The sequence below is a fragment of the Phoxinus phoxinus genome (genome assembly GCF_949152265.1).
Source record: "Phoxinus phoxinus genome assembly, chromosome: 21".
Lineage (NCBI taxonomy): Eukaryota > Metazoa > Chordata > Actinopteri > Cypriniformes > Leuciscidae > Phoxinus > Phoxinus phoxinus.
The window spans coordinates 32,129,457-32,147,227 of record NC_136896.1 but is presented as its reverse complement, the minus strand read 5'-3'; the positions used below and the strand labels follow the sequence as shown (position 1 = coordinate 32,147,227).

The window sequence follows — 17,771 nt, the reverse complement described above, 5'->3', positions numbered from 1 at the left end:
GTGGTGTGTGTGTGTGTGTGTGTGTGTGAGAGAGTTGCTGCTGTGTGTCTCTAGATGGTGCTGATGGTCAAACCTTCCTCACGGGGAACGTGACCAAACATGAGCGTGTCCTAACCGGAGCCGGGAGTCAAAGAACAAACAACATTGCTCTTGTTTATTAAATATATGAATGATTTATTGTATAATACACTTTCCCTCCAGGTTGCTCTGGAAACAAAGAACTGATTTCTGGGTAGAGATTGTGCAATTCATTTTTTTGACAGAAACTACAGTAACTACGTCCCTTACTGTTAAACAGAAGTCATGTGATCACACAATGTTAATTGTTGTCTTGAGTTATTTGCTGAAAGATTTAGGCCTGTTTATTGTCATGTTTACATGTGATTGTATAGCGGCGTCCTCATTACAGGATCCTGTGAGAAGAAGAGCTGAGTAAAGAGTGTTTCCCTGAGGAGCGGGACCGGTCACAGCGCTCACACACACTCACACACACTCATGATCATGCGTTTCTGGCCGATGATGAGCTTATTCCACACACATGATCAACTCAGGGTTATTCTCATAAAAAGCTTGTTTTACTGTTACAATGTAGGAAGTATTTTTATCAATTACTAATGGTTGTTCTGGCTAATACTCAGTACAGTAATAACTATATCAATATGTGTTGATGGATTGTAATGTCACTATCGACCAGTGTTCCCAGTGTTATGGGCTTTCCCTCAGTGTCTGTGATTGTGAAAGATTCTAGTATTGAATGGCTCATGTATCCACACACACACACAATAGCAGGGTGTGTCGCTCTACACTAGTGTGTTTGTCCGGCAGGTTTACAGTTACAGTGCCGCTTGTGTTCTTCAGTTCTTCAGGCTTTACTGAGGCGGTGAGAGCGGCTGTTTGCTGTAAACACTCGCCGGGCGATGAAGAGCGAGAGCAACTGGTTTCTGGCGATCAGGGTCTCACACACACACTTCAGTCCTAATATAAACGTCTCACACACACTTCAGTCCTAATAAACGTTTGCAGAGGCATATTCAAAATGCTTGTTTTAACGGTTCAAATACTGGAAAAGCTGTATAACTTTTAAAGTATGAATGAATTTAAACCAGTGATTTTGCACGATTCAGACGCCAGAATTAAACTATTGTGTTTCCAGAAAATACCAAAACCAAGAAACTGGCCAAATGACTTTATTTCATAAAGAATGAAATGTATAAAATGTGAAATATCTTTCCGTATTAACACGTTAAAAGTATAAAAACATAAATCATGTATAAAGTGCTCATAGAAATGCATGAAATTAAAAACGTTTCCCTGATGAATGACTTCATTTCTCAGCCAGTCCAAATGTGAAGGTTTGGTTAAAAACCGTCTTCGTCCAGAGAAGCGATTCGAGCGACGGCCCTGTGGAGAGAAAACAGCTTCAGAAACACTGATGGAGTCCAGCAACATGCTGGTGAACTACAGCGTACAGGTAAACTACACTACCGTACAGGTGAACTATACTACCGTACAGGTAAACTACAGCGTACAGGTAAACTACACTACCGTACAGGTAAACTACAGCGTACAGGTAAACTATACTACCGTACAGGTAAACTACAGCGTACAGGTAAACTATACTACCGTACAGGTGAACTATACTACCGTACAGGTAAACTACAGCGTACAGGTGAACTTTCTACCGTACAGGTAAACTATACTACCGTACAGGTAAACTACAGCGTACAGGTAAACTACACTACCGTACAGGTAAACTACAGCGTACAGGTGAACTATACTACCGTACAGGTAAACTATACTACCGTACAGGTAAACTATACTACCGTACAGGTAAACTACAGCGTACAGGTAAACTATACTACCGTACAGGTAAACTACAGCGTACAGGTAAACTATACTACCGTACAGGTAAACTATACTACCGTACAGGTAAACTACAGCGTACAGGTAAACTACACTACCGTACAGGTAAACTACAGCGTACAGATGAACTATACTACCGTACAGGTAAACTATACTACCGTACAGGTAAACTATACTACCGTACAGGTAAACTACAGCGTACAGGTAAACTATACTACCGTACAGGTAAACTACAGCGTACAGGTAAACTATACTACCGTACAGGTAAACTATACTACCGTACAGGTAAACTATACTACCGTACAGGTAAACTACAGCGTACAGGTGAACTATACTACCGTACAGGTAAACTACAGCGTACAGGTAAACTATACTACCGTACAGGTAAACTATACTACCGTACAGGTAAACTACAGCGTACAGGTAAACTATACTACCGTACAGGTAAACTATACTACCATACAGGTAAACTACAGCGTACAGGTAAACTATACTACCGTACAGGTAAACTATACTACCGTACAGGTAAACTACAGCGTACAGGTAAACTATACTACCGTACAGGTAAACTACAGCGTACAGGTAAACTATACTACCGTACAGTAAACTATACTACCGTACAGGTAAACTATACTACCGTACAGGTGAACTATACTACCGTACAGGTGAACTATACTACCGTACAGGTGAACTATACTACCGTACAGGTGAACTACACTTCCGTACAGGTGAACTATACTACCGTACAGGTAAACTACAGCGTACAGGTAAACTATACTACCGTACAGGTAAACTACACTACCGTACAGGTGAACTATACTACCGTACAGGTGAACTATACTACCGTACAGGTAAACTACACTTCCGTACAGGTAAACTATACTACCGTACAGGTAAACTACAGCGTACAGGTAAACTATACTCAGGGGTGCACATAACTGGTACGCAGGTACGCATGCGCGACAAAAATCAGGAATGCGTAATGCCACTTGTGTTACTACGCGCCTTTGCGTACTGTCGCCAAAATGCAACCTAGGCAGTGTTCATTTAATTTTTTCACAGATGAAAACGAGACGATAACTAAATAAAAACCTTGTTTTAAATGACGACCACTATGACGAATAAAAACTAGACGGAAATGTAAGGGAGGGACGATTGGGGAACTGATCCAGTCAGAACTGATTTGCGTTTGTGGAAGATGCGCACATTTGAATTGTAACGTGCTGATCTACCGAGTCGGCATGCGCTTCATGCATGTCTCAAATCGTTAAAAAATGTAAACGTCTGGGAGAAAGAGAAGAGCAGACATATGGATATATCTGAATAAGAGTGACGACGCGAAAGACAGCTTTATTCGGTATGTTTTTCTGTGCGAACACACACACACGACCCGAAGCGTGCAGCCCTGCACATAGACACAGCGCGCAAGGACTGAATCGAGCTCTCTTTCGCGTCTGAATGGACAAATACACACAACATTATGTCTAAATGTCCGTTTTGGAGAGTATTCACGTAAACACAGTCGGTTATGTCTTTACAGAACGTACCGTGCATCAGTGCAATTGGATCTGCACACTCTTAAAGTGACAGTGTGTAATAAACCTAATGCCTTCTGTACACTTAATATTCTGTACACTTAATAATATCTGAACAATCAAATAACACTTAAAAAAAAAATTCCCCAAAGGTGTTTTCTATCATTTTAGGTCGTTCTTTTCACGCTGATGTAAATTTAAGTGTTCGTTTTTTTTTTTTTTTATAAGTTTGGTTTTAGTTAGTTATTTCATGCTATAAAAACGGAAATGTGACGTCATGATTGACAGCTGTGGCAACGCTACATATGGGGTGAGGACCAAACACCATCTCCTGGTCCTCATCTGAGTAACTCACTGAAAAAGTTATGTGCACCCCTGACTATACTACCGTACAGGTAAACTACAGCGTACAGGTAAACTATACTACCGTACAGGTAAACTATACTACCGTACAGGTGAACTACAGCGTACAGGTAAACTATACTACCGTACAGGTAAACTATACTACCGTACAGGTAAACTATACTACCGTACAGGTGAACTATACTACCGTACAGGTGAACTACAGCGTACAGGTAAACTATACTACCGTAAAGGTGAACTATACTACCATACAGGTAAACTATACTACCGTACAGGTGAACTATACTACCATACAGGTAAACTATACTACCGTACAGGTGAACTATACTACCGTACAGGTAAACTATACTACCGTACAGGTGAACTACAGCGTACAGGTAAACTATACTACCGTACAGGTAAACTACAGCGTACAGGTAACTATACTACCGTACAGGTGAACTACAGCGTACAGGTAAACTATACTACCGTACAGGTAAACTACAGCGTACAGGTAAACTATACTACCGTACAGGTAAACTATACTACCGTACAGGTAAACTACAGCGTACAGGTACTACCGTACAGGTAAACTACAGCGTACAGGTAAACTATACTACCGTACAGGTGAACTACAGCGTACAGGTAAACTATACTACCGTACAGGTAAACTACAGCGTACAGGTAAACTATACTACCGTACAGGTGAACTACAGCGTACAGGTAAACTATACTACCGTACAGGTAAACTACAGCGTACAGGTACTACCGTACAGGTAAACTACAGCGTACAGGTAAACTATACTACCGTACAGGTAAACTATACTACCGTACAGGTGAACTATACTACCGTACAGGTAAACTACAGCGTACAGGTAAACTATACTACCGTACAGGTAAACTACAGCGTACAGGTAAACTATACTACCGTACAGGTAAACTATACTACCGTACAGGTAAACTACAGCGTACAGGTACTACCGTACAGGTAAACTACAGCGTACAGGTAAACTATACTACCGTACAGGTAAACTACAGCGTACAGGTAAACTATACTACCGTACAGGTAAACTATACTACCGTACAGGTAAACTACAGCGTACAGGTACTACCGTACAGGTAAACTACAGCGTACAGGTAAACTATACTACCGTACAGGTGAACTACAGCGTACAGGTAAACTATACTACCGTACAGGTAAACTACAGCGTACAGGTAAACTATACTACCGTACAGGTGAACTACAGCGTACAGGTAAACTATACTACCGTACAGGTAAACTACAGCGTACAGGTACTACCGTACAGGTAAACTACAGCGTACAGGTAAACTATACTACCGTACAGGTAAACTATACTACCGTACAGGTGAACTATACTACCGTACAGGTAAACTACAGCGTACAGGTAAACTATACTACCGTACAGGTAAACTACAGCGTACAGGTAAACTATACTACCGTACAGGTAAACTATACTACCGTACAGGTGAACTATACTACCGTACAGGTAAACTACAGCGTACAGGTGAACTATACTACCGTACAGGTAAACTACAGCGTACAGGTAAACTATACTACCGTACAGGTAAACTACAGCGTACAGGTACTACCGTACAGGTAAACTACAGCGTACAGGTAAACTATACTACCGTACAGGTAAACTACAGCGTACAGGTACTACCGTACAGGTAAACTACAGCGTACAGGTAAACTATACTACCGTACAGGTAAACTATACTACCGTACAGGTGAACTATACTACCGTACAGGTAAACTACAGCGTACAGGTAAACTATACTACCGTACAGGTAAACTACAGCGTACAGGTAAACTATACTACCGTACAGGTAAACTATACTACCGTACAGGTGAACTATACTACCGTACAGGTAAACTACAGCGTACAGGTAAACTATACTACCGTACAGGTAAACTACAGCGTACAGGTAAACTATACTACCGTACAGGTAAACTACAGCGTACAGGTAAACTATACTACCGTACAGGTAAACTAGAGCGTACAGGTAAACTATACTACCGTACAGGTGAACTATACTACCGTACAGGTAAACTACAGCGTACAGGTAAACTATACTACCGTACAGGTGAACTATACTACCGTACAGGTAAACTACAGCGTACAGGTAAACTATACTACCGTACAGGTAAACTATACTACCGTACAGGTAAACTACAGCGTACAGGTAAACTATACTACCGTACAGGTAAACTACAGCGTACAGGTAAACTATACTACCGTACAGGTAAACTACAGCGTACAGGTAAACTATACTACCGTACAGGTGAACTATACTACCGTACAAGTGAACCACGATCAGGGTATAATAACTGAATAACTAAATCATCAAGAAAAAAAGACTTACTTTTTGTTAAAATTGTACAATAAGCCTCCATTCATACCACAGGACATTAATCAGCAATATGAAATATATATATATATATATATAATACGAGGCATTTTATATAATTTAAAATGGTGGCTGAGGAGATTCCCCCTTCTACATAAAGCGCTATATAAATGTAATGAATTATTATTATTAATAGTGGAGTGAATTGAATATTTATTTCACTGCTTTAGTTTAATGGTGCTATAATATCTGATACAAACATGTTTAACTGGTAAACAGTTTATAGTTTCACTAATATTACGTTAACGAGCGTCAATACCTGAACAACTGCAGAAATCAGTGCATCACATGATTAGGAAACATGACTAAACTGAGTGATCAGCGGAAGGAAGTGTGTGTTCATGTCGGAGCTTCTACAGGATGTGATGTCATTTCTGCTGGTTAAACAATTAGGAGATTTTGTAGTATTAGTTTGTCTCACAACAAACCATTTCATACTCTTAGATAAAGTTACATAGCCTAAGTCAGTTTAATATTAGTTAAAATATATCTAAACATATTCAGATAAACTGTTAATCCCAACTTTAGCGCTTTATTTCCATTGTGTTCATTTTCTTGCCTTTGTGTAAATTAGCAATATTTAGCATATATGTCTGAAAGACTGCTGTAGATTTTCTTAATGTATTTTATGAACCTTAACCCTACAAGCACAGGCATTTGTATAGGAGCAGAGCTCAAGAAGAAGCGAGTCGTTGAGAAACCGTCGAGTTATTATTCTAATGTGAACAGAATCACTGGCTATATATTTACATGCAGCCAAATAATTAGCTAGAAATGGGATTGACGGCTCAATCGCACTGAAAAACCTTCAAATAAACACATTAATCGATCCGACGGAGCTCAATCCCAATGAGATTTCGATAAAAGGGGTGTTATTCCTTTTCTAATCCGATCGGGAGAACATGTAAACACTTGATCGTATTGAAAACTGAAAGGACTGCGCATGTGCAATGATGTAGAAATAGTAGGCTAGTAACAAGTAAGTTTGTAAGTAATCAGCAAATGTATAAAATGTATACGATGTTTAATAGGCAGCCAATGCAGTGTTGACAGAACGGGGCTAATATGGTCATACTTCCTGGTTCTGGTAAGAACTCGAGCTGCTGCGTTTTGAACTAGCTGTAGTTTGTTTATTAAGCGTGCAGGGCAGCCCCCCAGTAGAGCATTACAATAATCTAGCCTTGAGGTCATAAACGCATGAACTAATTGTTCTGCATTATTCATTGAGAGCAAGATGGAAAAATTTGGTTTTACAGATACTAGACATGACTTTCAAATGAAAGATTGGTATCAAAGAGCACACACACACACACACACACACACACACACAGGTTCCTAACCGACGACGAAGACTTAACAGAGCAGCCATCAAGTGTTAGACAGTACTCTAGGTTATTACGTGTGGACGTTTTTTGTCCAATAATTAGAATCTCTGTTTTTTCAGAATTTAGTAGTAGGAAATTACTAGTCATCCAATTGTTTATGTCCGCTATGCATTCCGTTAATTTTGTGAATTGGTAGGTTTTGTTGTATCGTCGGCATAACAGTGAAAGCTAATTCCATGTTTCCTAATGATATCACCTAATGGTAGCATATACCGAGTGAACAGCAGCGGTCCTAGTACTGAGCCTTGTGGTACGCCATACTGAACTTGTGATTGATAAGACATCTCTTCATTTACTGCTACAAACTGATAACGGTCAGATAAGTATGATTTAAACCATGCTAGTGCAATTCCACTAATGCCAACATAATGTTCGAGTCTATTTAAAAGGATGTTGTGCTAGTAGTAATGGAAGCTAGCGATATCAGGTTAATGTGTGATGTTGGGTAAGCTATATTTAGTAGTATAAACAACTAGAAATTATAGTAAATAATGGTTCAAAACAGAAAGAAATACGAAGCTAGCTTAGACGAAGCTTACAGCCACAAACCAACTCGCAGCAGCGGTCACAGCGAGGCAGACAGGCAGACAATATAAATTCATGAAAATGCCTGGTTTTCGCTGTTTTTCATGGCACCATTAAGTGCGTACTTTAAATTGACTGGCGCTTGCCTTTGCACACAAAACTAGAAACCGGCTTCGGCTTTGCCCCGTCTTGTTATAATCAGCGCGTTCCTCAATCCACAGCGGCTCAAAGCAGAGTCTGTGTGTGTGTGTGTGTGTGTGTGTGTGTGTGTGTGTGTGTGTGTGTGTGTGTGTGCAGTGATTCGACGCTTAAGTTTATGGTCAAGTGCGAGAAAAGATGCAAGTAGCTAAAAGTGTAAAAAAAAAAGCTCAAATGTAAATTCACAGATGATTTATAGAGAAAATTCCCGTGTTTTCGTCTCGGCCGGGATCCGTGTGAAGCAGAATGACCTGCAAAGCTGCACGTGCGTGTCCGTGTCAAATAAAGGCGCTAGCGACCTAGAAGCCGACATAACTGAAGTATAGGCTATACAGGAGAACATCAGGAGGACTGACATTTTTTGTAGTAGATTTTTTTATTTATTTTTTAACTTATGGCCATGAAAATAAATAGTGTCATGTAAAAGGTGTTAAAAGCTAAACTCTTTTTATTTATTTTATTCTATTGTTGCGGGCCAAACGTTGAATGTAAATGATTACTTTATGTATTAAAGTACAATAACATAGTTGCAAAGTTGTGAAAGCATTTGTCAAGTATTTTTTTATGGATTTTTTTAAGCTTGTGACATAAACGCACACATCAACCCGATCACATGTTTAGCGTTCATGTCAACACGGTCAGATTCATCAATCGGAATTAATTCAGTCCGAATCAAGCAATTAAGTGCATGTAAACATACGGTTCCTGTCAGAGGATCCGCTCCTGCTTCCCGATCATCCCGGGGTTCCTCAGGATCTCCAGCTCCAGCTTCTCCTCAGAGCTTCGCTCGTAAGCCTCGTTTACGATTCCCTCCGTTCCCGAGTTTCCCCAGGTGATCCGCGTCGGGGCGTGCGGCGTCAGCGAGCTCTTCCCGGGGTCACTGCTCTTCTTCCCGGGGTCACCGCTCTTCTTCCCGGGGTCACTGCTCTTCTTCCCGGGGTCACTGCTCTTCTTCCCGGGGTCACTGCTCTTCTTCCCGGGGTCGGATAGCCGCTCGGAGAGTTTGCTCGCCCAGTGCGCAAAGTTATCAAAGCTCCTCTTCTCTAGATCCTCATAGGAAACTGTGATATTCCCCGTGTACCACATGACCCACCAGAAAAGACTGAGGAAAACTATTAATGAGCCAGAGTAGATTAGAAAGTCTCCATAAAATCTTCCTTCCACGCGCAGATTGGCAAAAATCCCGAGTAAAAGCAAAGCGACCCCGACGACATCGAACGCGAGTCCGAGGACGAGCAACGCGGCGCAGCCCATCGCAAAACACTGCACTCTCCTTCTCGACTGGCATTTATTCTTCTTTACACCTGAGAAATACACCTGTGAAATACACCTGCTCGCGGCTCTGCCCTGCGTGTGACGTCACCCAGAACGAACCTGTTAGTGCGCATGCGCGCTCGGACACGCGGAGTTATTTTGAGTGCTGCATTATTCATTTTAACAATAACGCCTCGGTCATGGATTTGATTTGAACACTGAGATGATTGGTGAAACAAAGAGGTAACTCATCAGAAACAGTTTTAATTTTGTGTGAAAATTATTTTTATCCACAACACGACATCACCTGACGGGTTTCTTCTTCAGGTTACTGGAAAACATGTGAGATGAACGTGTGAAGAAAACCAAGAAATATGAAGTTAAGTGTCATTCCTAATCAAGTTGTATTTATAAAGAGTGTGAAAATACGTTTTAATTTGTTATTAATTGGTTTAATTTGCATTAAACACTTTACAATAAGGTTCCATTAGTTAATGCATTGACTAACAATGAGCAACACATTAGTTATAGTCGCCTATTTATTATCTTAATGTGAGTTCATACACAACTTGTGTTGATGATCATGTCTGCTCAGGTTCATTAAATAATACGACTTTTTATATAATGTATATTCATTTTTATAATGTATTAGTAAATGTTGAAATTAACATTACCTAAGATTAATAAATGCTGTAGAAGTATTTGTCATTGTTAGTTTAGCCTATGCTATAAACATGCTAGCCATTAAATTAGCTGCACTGTAGTGAAACAATAGACTATAATCTTTTATCCTAAAAATAATTCCCTATGTTGTTATACGGAACTGTGTGACTGAAACCTGAATCGGAAGTGACCGGCAGATGGCGCTAGTGATCTTCGCGAGCACTGCAGACATGCGCAGTGTGAGAGAACCTAATCAAACATGGCACCCCAAAGTGAGCAGAATCATTCATGTATATGTCCGTTTCCACTGTGTGAGTAAATGATTAAACGATATAACACTCTTCTGCAGAATAACCCGTGTGTATCTGAAAGCTCGTGTCAGTGTTCACAGATATCCTGCAGAAACACGGAGATCCGGTCCGGCACAAACATAATGAGCTGCTGGAAATAATTGTGTCCTGAGGGAAAAGAGCCGGTGAAAAGCTTGTATTTCTGTAAACTGTTCATTGAATACGTCCAAGAAACGAACGCTGAACGGAGCAGGACCTTCATAGTATGGAAGAAAGTGACAGTCAAAGATGTGGAGCTTTTCCCGACGGCATTAAACACAAATGTTAATGTATATCTGATCATAAATACAGCAGAAAGGCTCTCCTCCTCTTCCTCACTGAAGATGCTCTTCTTCAGCTGTTAAACTAACTCTCCCGCACTGTTGGATCCACAATAGCTTTATATCATGCTGTATATTGAGATCATTGGTGTGAAGGACGGTAAATTATTCATCACTCAAAGCTGTAGTTTTAATAGCCTGAATCTATAGCCTGGACGTGTCTAAACTGATAATTCTGTGGAAAACAATCCTTCGACCGCTTGCAGCAGTTCTCCAGCACTGAGACATCACGTCAGATCTAAACATGTTGCAGATTTCTGATTTGTTAAGTCACCTTCGTTTATATAGCGCTTTTTTCTATTACATTTCACAGCAGCTTTACAGAGAACACAGGAGATTACAGTAACAGTGTTCAGGCTTCACGGCAGATCTAGAATACAGTTATTGTGCAGATGAAGTGAGTTTTGATTGATTCACTTCTGTTGTACAAATCATTAGTTATTAACTTAGGGTCCGCTAACACGACACTGTTTAACTGAAAACGTTTAATGTGTTCCGGCCGCTCATTTGCTCGACAGAGTTTGGAGCTCGAGAACATGAAACGGGATCCAAGGTGCAAGTTTTAAAATACTATCATCTCCGTGTAAACTTCAAAAACATGAATCTGTGCAACGCTGACGGCGCACATGCGTACTACGTGTTTAGTCTATAGATATGTGCGTTTCAATATGTGCGCAGGCGTGTAGTCTTTCTTTACAAAGTGACCTCAACAATGACTTGTCTGGCATGAATAACAGAATATTTGTGATCAGCGTGTCGATGGTCTCGTGAGCAGACACACACAGTCCTGATTTCTCATCAGCAAAGACCCTTAAACATTGGAAATGGTCAAATATTTATTTCCCTGAACAGCTTCAGTGAAGAGCAGCTCCAGACGAGCCGTTGATCTCCTTGCAGGACAGGTTCTCAGAACAGACCGTTTACAGCCGGTCCAAAACTTCACATTTCAGAATGTCAGATCTCAGTGTTTAGAGTCGGGATCGTGCCTGAGAGTCTGCCTTCCTCCTAGTCTTGATTTCCCAGAGGATCTGTAGTCCTGACACGCTTGAGCTAACCCAGCATTAAGCAGACATATTCTGCTATCAAACACATCCCAGCAAGCAATAACCGTCATTCACGTCTAGGTTAACTGTAGACCCGATATAGTCCAGCTATGAGCAGGTTAACTGTAGACCCGATATAGTCCAGCTATGAGTAGGTTAACTATAGACCCGATATAGTCCAGCTATGAGTAGGTTAACTATAGACCCGATATAGTCCAGCTATGAGTAGGTTAACTGTAGACCCGATATAGTCCAGCTATGAGTAGGTTAACTATAGACCCGTTATAGTCCAGCAATGAGTAGGTTAACTATAGACCCGATATAGTCCAGCTATGAGTAGGTTAACTATAGACCCGATATAGTCCAGCTATGAGTAGGTTAACTATAGACCCGATATAGTCCAGCTATGAGTAGGTTAACTGTAGACCCGATATAGTCCAGCTATGAGTAGGTTAACTATAGACCCGATATAGTCCAGCTATGAGTAGGTTAACTATAGACCCGATATAGTCCAGCTATGAGTAGGTTAACTGTAGACCCGATATAGTCCAGCTATGAGTAGGTTAACTATAGACCCGATATAGTCCAGCTATGAGCAGGTTAACTGTAGACCCGATATAGTCCAGCTATGAGTAGGTTAACTATAGACCCGATATAGTCCAGCTATGAGTAGGTTAACTATAGACCCGATATAGTCCAGCTATGAGTAGGTTAACTGTAGACCCGATATAGTCCAGCTATGAGTAGGTTAACTATAGACCCGTTATAGTCCAGCAATGAGTAGGTTAACTATAGACCCGATATAGTCCAGCTATGAGTAGGTTAACTATAGACCCGATATAGTCCAGCTATGAGTAGGTTAACTATAGACCCGATATAGTCCAGCTATGAGTAGGTTAACTGTAGACCCGATATAGTCCAGCTATGAGTAGGTTAACTATAGACCCGATATAGTCCAGCTATGAGTAGGTTAACTATAGACCTGATATAGTCCAGCTATGAGTAGGTTAACTATAGACCCGATATAGTCCAGCTATGAGTAGGTTAACTATAGACCTGATATAGTCCAGCTATGAGTAGGTTAACTATAGACCCGATATAGTCCAGCTATGAGTAGGTTAACTATAGACCCGATATAGTCCAGCTATGAGTAGGTTAACTATAGACCCGATATAGTCCAGCTATGAGTAGGTTAACTATAGACCTGATATAGTCCAGCTATGAGCAGGTTAACTATAGACCCGATATAGTCCAGCTATGAGTAGGTTAACTATAGACCCAATATAGTCCAGCTATGAGTAGGTTAACTATAGATCCGATATAGTCCAGCAATGAGTAGGTTAACTATAGACCCGATATAGTCCAGCTATGAGTAGGTTAACTATAGACCTGATATAGTCCAGCTATGAGTAGGTTAACTATAGACCCGATATAGTCCAGCTATGAGTAGGTTAACTATAGACCCGTTATAGTCCAGCTATGAGTAGGTTAACTATAGACCCGTTATAGTCCAGCTATGAGTAGGTTAACTATAGACCCGATATAGTCCAGCTATGAGCAGGTTAACTATAGACCTGATATAGTCCAGCTATGAGTAGGTTAACTATAGACCCGATATAGTCCAGCTATGAGCAGGTTAACTATAGACCTGATATAGTCCAGCTATGAGTAGGTTAACTATAGACCCGATATAGTCCAGCTATGAGCAGGTTAACTATAGACCTGATATAGTCCAGCTATGAGTAGGTTAACTATAGACCCGATATAGTCCAGCTATGAGCAGGTTAACTATAGACCCGATATAGTCCAGCTATGAGCAGGTTAACTATAGACCTGATATAGTCCAGCTATGAGTAGGTTAACTATAGACCTGATATAGTCCAGCTATGAGCAGGTTAACTATAGACCTGATATAGTCCAGCTATGAGTAGGTTAACTATAGACCTGATATAGTCCAGCTATGAGTAGGTTAACTATAGACCTGATATAGTCCAGCTATGAGTAGGTTAACTATAGACCTGATATAGTCCAGCTATGAGCAGGTTAACTATAGACCTGATATAGTCCAGCTATGAGTAGGTTAACTATAGACCCGATATAGTCCAGCTATGAGCAGGTTAACTATAGACCTGATATAGTCCAGCTATGAGTAGGTTAACTATAGACCCGATATAGTCCAGCTATGAGCAGGTTAACTATAGACCCGATATAGTCCAGCTATGAGCAGGTTAACTATAGACCTGATATAGTCCAGCTATGAGTAGGTTAACTATAGACCCGATATAGTCCAGCTATGAGTAGGTTAACTATAGACCCGATATAGTCCAGCTATGAGTAGGTTAACTATAGACCCGATATAGTCCAGCTATGAGCAGGTTAACTATAGACCTGATATAGTCCAGCTATGAGTAGGTTAACTATAGACCCGATATAGTCCAGCTATGAGCAGGTTAACTATAGACCCGATATAGTCCAGCTATGAGCAGGTTAACTATAGACCTGATATAGTCCAGCTATGAGTAGGTTAACTATAGACCCGATATAGTCCAGCTATGAGTAGGTTAACTATAGACCCGATATAGTCCAGCTATGAGTAGGTTAACTATAGACCCGATATAGTCCAGCTATGAGTAGGTTAACTATAGACCCGATATAGTCCAGCTATGAGCAGGTTAACTATAGACCTGATATAGTCCAGCTATGAGCAGGTTAACTATAGACCCGATATAGTCCAGCTATGAGCAGGTTAACTATAGACCCGATATAGTCCAGCTATGAGTAGGTTAACTATAGACCCGATATAGTCCAGCTATGAGCAGGTTAACTATAGACCTGATATAGTCCAGCTATGAGCAGGTTAACTATAGACCCGATATAGTCCAGCTATGAGTAGGTTAACTATAGACCCGATATAGTCCAGCAATGAGTAGGTTAACTATAGACCCGATATAGTCCAGCTATGAGTAGGTTAACTATAGACCTGATATAGTCCAGCTATGAGTAGGTTAACTATAGACCCGATATAGTCCAGCTATGAGTAGGTTAACTATAGACCCGTTATATTCCAGCTATGAGTAGGTTAACTATAGACCCGTTATAGTCCAGCTATGAGTAGGTTAACTATAGACCCGATATAGTCCAGCTATGAGCAGGTTAACTATAGACCTGATATAGTCCAGCTATGAGTAGGTTAACTATAGACCCGATATAGTCCAGCTATGAGCAGGTTAACTATAGACCTGATATAGTCCAGCTATGAGTAGGTTAACTATAGACCCGATATAGTCCAGCTATGAGTAGGTTAACTATAGACCCGATATAGTCCAGCTATGAGTAGGTTAACTATAGACCCGATATAGTCCAGCTATGAGTAGGTAAACTATAGACCTGATATAGTCCAGCTATGAGTAGGTTAACTATAGACCCGATATAGTCCAGCTATGAGTAGGTTAACTATAGACCCGATATAGTCCAGCTATGAGTAGGTTAACTATAGACCCGATATAGTCCAGCTATGAGTAGGTTAACTATAGACCCGATATAGTCCAGCTATGAGTAGGTTAACTATAGACCTGATATAGTCCAGCTATGAGTAGGTTAACTATAGACCCGATATAGTCCAGCTATGAGTAGGTTAACTATAGACCCGATATAGTCCAGCTATGAGTAGGTTAACTATAGACCCGATATAGTCCAGCTATGAGTAGGTTAACTATAGACCCGATATAGTCCAGCTATGAGTAGGTTAACTATAGACCCGATATAGTCCAGCTATGAGTAGGTTAACTATAGACCCGATATAGTCCAGCAATGAGTAGGTTAACTATAGACCCGATATAGTCCAGCTATGAGTAGGTTAACTATAGACCTGATATAGTCCAGCTATGAGTAGGTTAACTATAGACCCGATATAGTCCAGCTATGAGTAGGTAAACTATAGACCTGATATAGTCCAGCTATGAGTAGGTTAACTATAGACCCGATATAGTCCAGCTATGAGTAGGTTAACTATAGACCCGATATAGTCCAGCTATGAGTAGGTAAACTATAGACCTGATATAGTCCAGCTATGAGTATGTTAACTATAGACCCGATATAGTCCAGCTATGAGTAGGTTAACTATAGACCCGATATAGTCCGGCTATGAGTAGGTTAACTATAGACCCGATATAGTCCAGCTATGAGTAGGTTAACTATAGACCCGATATAGTCCGGCTATGAGTAGGTTAACTATAGACCCGATATAGTCCAGCTATGAGCAGGTTAACTATAGACCCGATATAGTCCAGCTATGAGTAGGTAAACTATAGACCCGATATAGTCCGGCTATGAGTAGGTTAACTATAGACCCGGTATAGTCCAGCTATGAGTAGGTTAACTATAGACCCGATATAGTCCAGCTATGAGTAGGTTAACTATAGACCCGATATAGTCCAGCTATGAGTAGGTTAACTATAGACCCGATATAGTCCAGCTATGAGTAGGTTAACTATAGACCTGATATAGTCCGGCTATGAGCAGGTTAACTATAGACCTGATATAGTCCAGCTATGAGCAGGTTAACTATAGACCCGATATAGTCCGGCTATGAGTAGGTTAACTATAGACCCGATATAGTCCAGCTATGAGTAGGTTAACTATAGACCCGATATAGTCCAGCTATGAGTAGGTTAACTATAGACCCGATATAGTCCAGCTATGAGTAGGTTAACTATAGACCCGATATAGTCCAGCTATGAGCAGGGGCGCCGTATAGGGGGGAAAAGTTAGGACGATTCCAAGGGCCCCTGACTGACAGGGGCCCCAACAAATAGGTAAAAAGTAATAAAAATTGTATTATATTATACATATAATTCATCATCATTGAGTATATTTCAAATAGTAATTAAATTAATGATGTCTTTGATTGTACTTATTTTGGAAATCAAAGTTAAATATCCCCATTGACCAAAAAGTAAACATCCACCCCCCTGTATCTGCATGAAATGGTTTGGTCCTGCCTTAGCGCACTCATCATCAGTAGCCGCGTTTCTATTGACTAAAACGTCATTTTCCTCTCGGGAAAAGTCATTTAAAAAATCATGCCAACGGATGTTGGTAGGTTTATATATCCCAGCCACCGCACTAGACATTATTATTATTAACGGAAGGAGACGTAGGCGTTTTATTCAAGCATCAATGGCAAGGAAAGACTCTTATACTGTGAGCGGCAGATGTGAGGAGTTTCTGGGTGTTTCTCCCTCATTTCTGCTTCGAGGTCTTGATTGTGGCATTTCTTTGAGGTTTAGAATCCAGTATTCCTGTAATTCTTTAACAGATTGACACCCTTTCTTTAGTCTTTCCTCTCTCTCTTTTCTCTCTTTCGTTTTTTGAAAACCAGATTTTCTTTTACTATGCAACTTTGTGGTGTCTGTCATCCGCGTTTCAATTACCCTTCAAATTGCGCAAATTGAAATTGCGAATCGAAAATCGGCTCAATGGAAACAGGTCAATTTCGCAATAACTCCCATTTTTCTCAATTTTTTTTTTACATTTGCATGAGGTGGTTTTTCAGGCAATTCGAAAAATAAATATTTCGCAAAACTGCAATGGAAACAGGTTTTGTGCATTTACAGTCACCTGACGTAGATGACGTGGTGTGTTTGGACAGAATAGACGAGTTGTTTATTAAATTCATAAAAGACAAAAGAATTACAGGAATACTGGTGTATTTCAATTTATTTTTAGAAGCTTACACACACACACACACACTGTTTTGTAGCACTGTAATAACCCTGATGTGGAAATTCCGTTTTACACGTCAACTTTATTTTGTTGTTGGCATATATGTGCAGTTAAGTAAAAAAAAAATCAGCTGTTTTCA

General features: G+C 40.4%; 1 protein-coding gene across 1 annotated transcript; it reads right to left on the bottom strand.

The window, feature by feature from the left end:
• Positions 1 to 897: 897 nt before the first annotated feature.
• Positions 898 to 9,666, bottom strand: LOC306989031 (uncharacterized protein). The gene is made up of 2 exons (XM_079594348.1): positions 8,979 to 9,666; positions 898 to 1,401 (listed from the first exon to the last, which is right to left on the bottom strand). The coding sequence occupies exon 1, from the start codon at positions 9,530 to 9,532 to the stop codon at positions 8,987 to 8,989; it is 546 nt and encodes a 181-aa protein (XP_079450474.1). The 5' UTR covers positions 9,533 to 9,666; the 3' UTR covers positions 898 to 1,401; positions 8,979 to 8,986.
• Between the last annotated feature and the right edge of the window lie 8,105 nt (positions 9,667 to 17,771).

Coding starts and splice junctions, on each gene's coding strand:
- LOC306989031 (XM_079594348.1), bottom strand. CDS start 9,532: ATGGGCTGCGCCGCGTTGCTCGTCCTCGGACTCGCGTTCGATGTCGTC.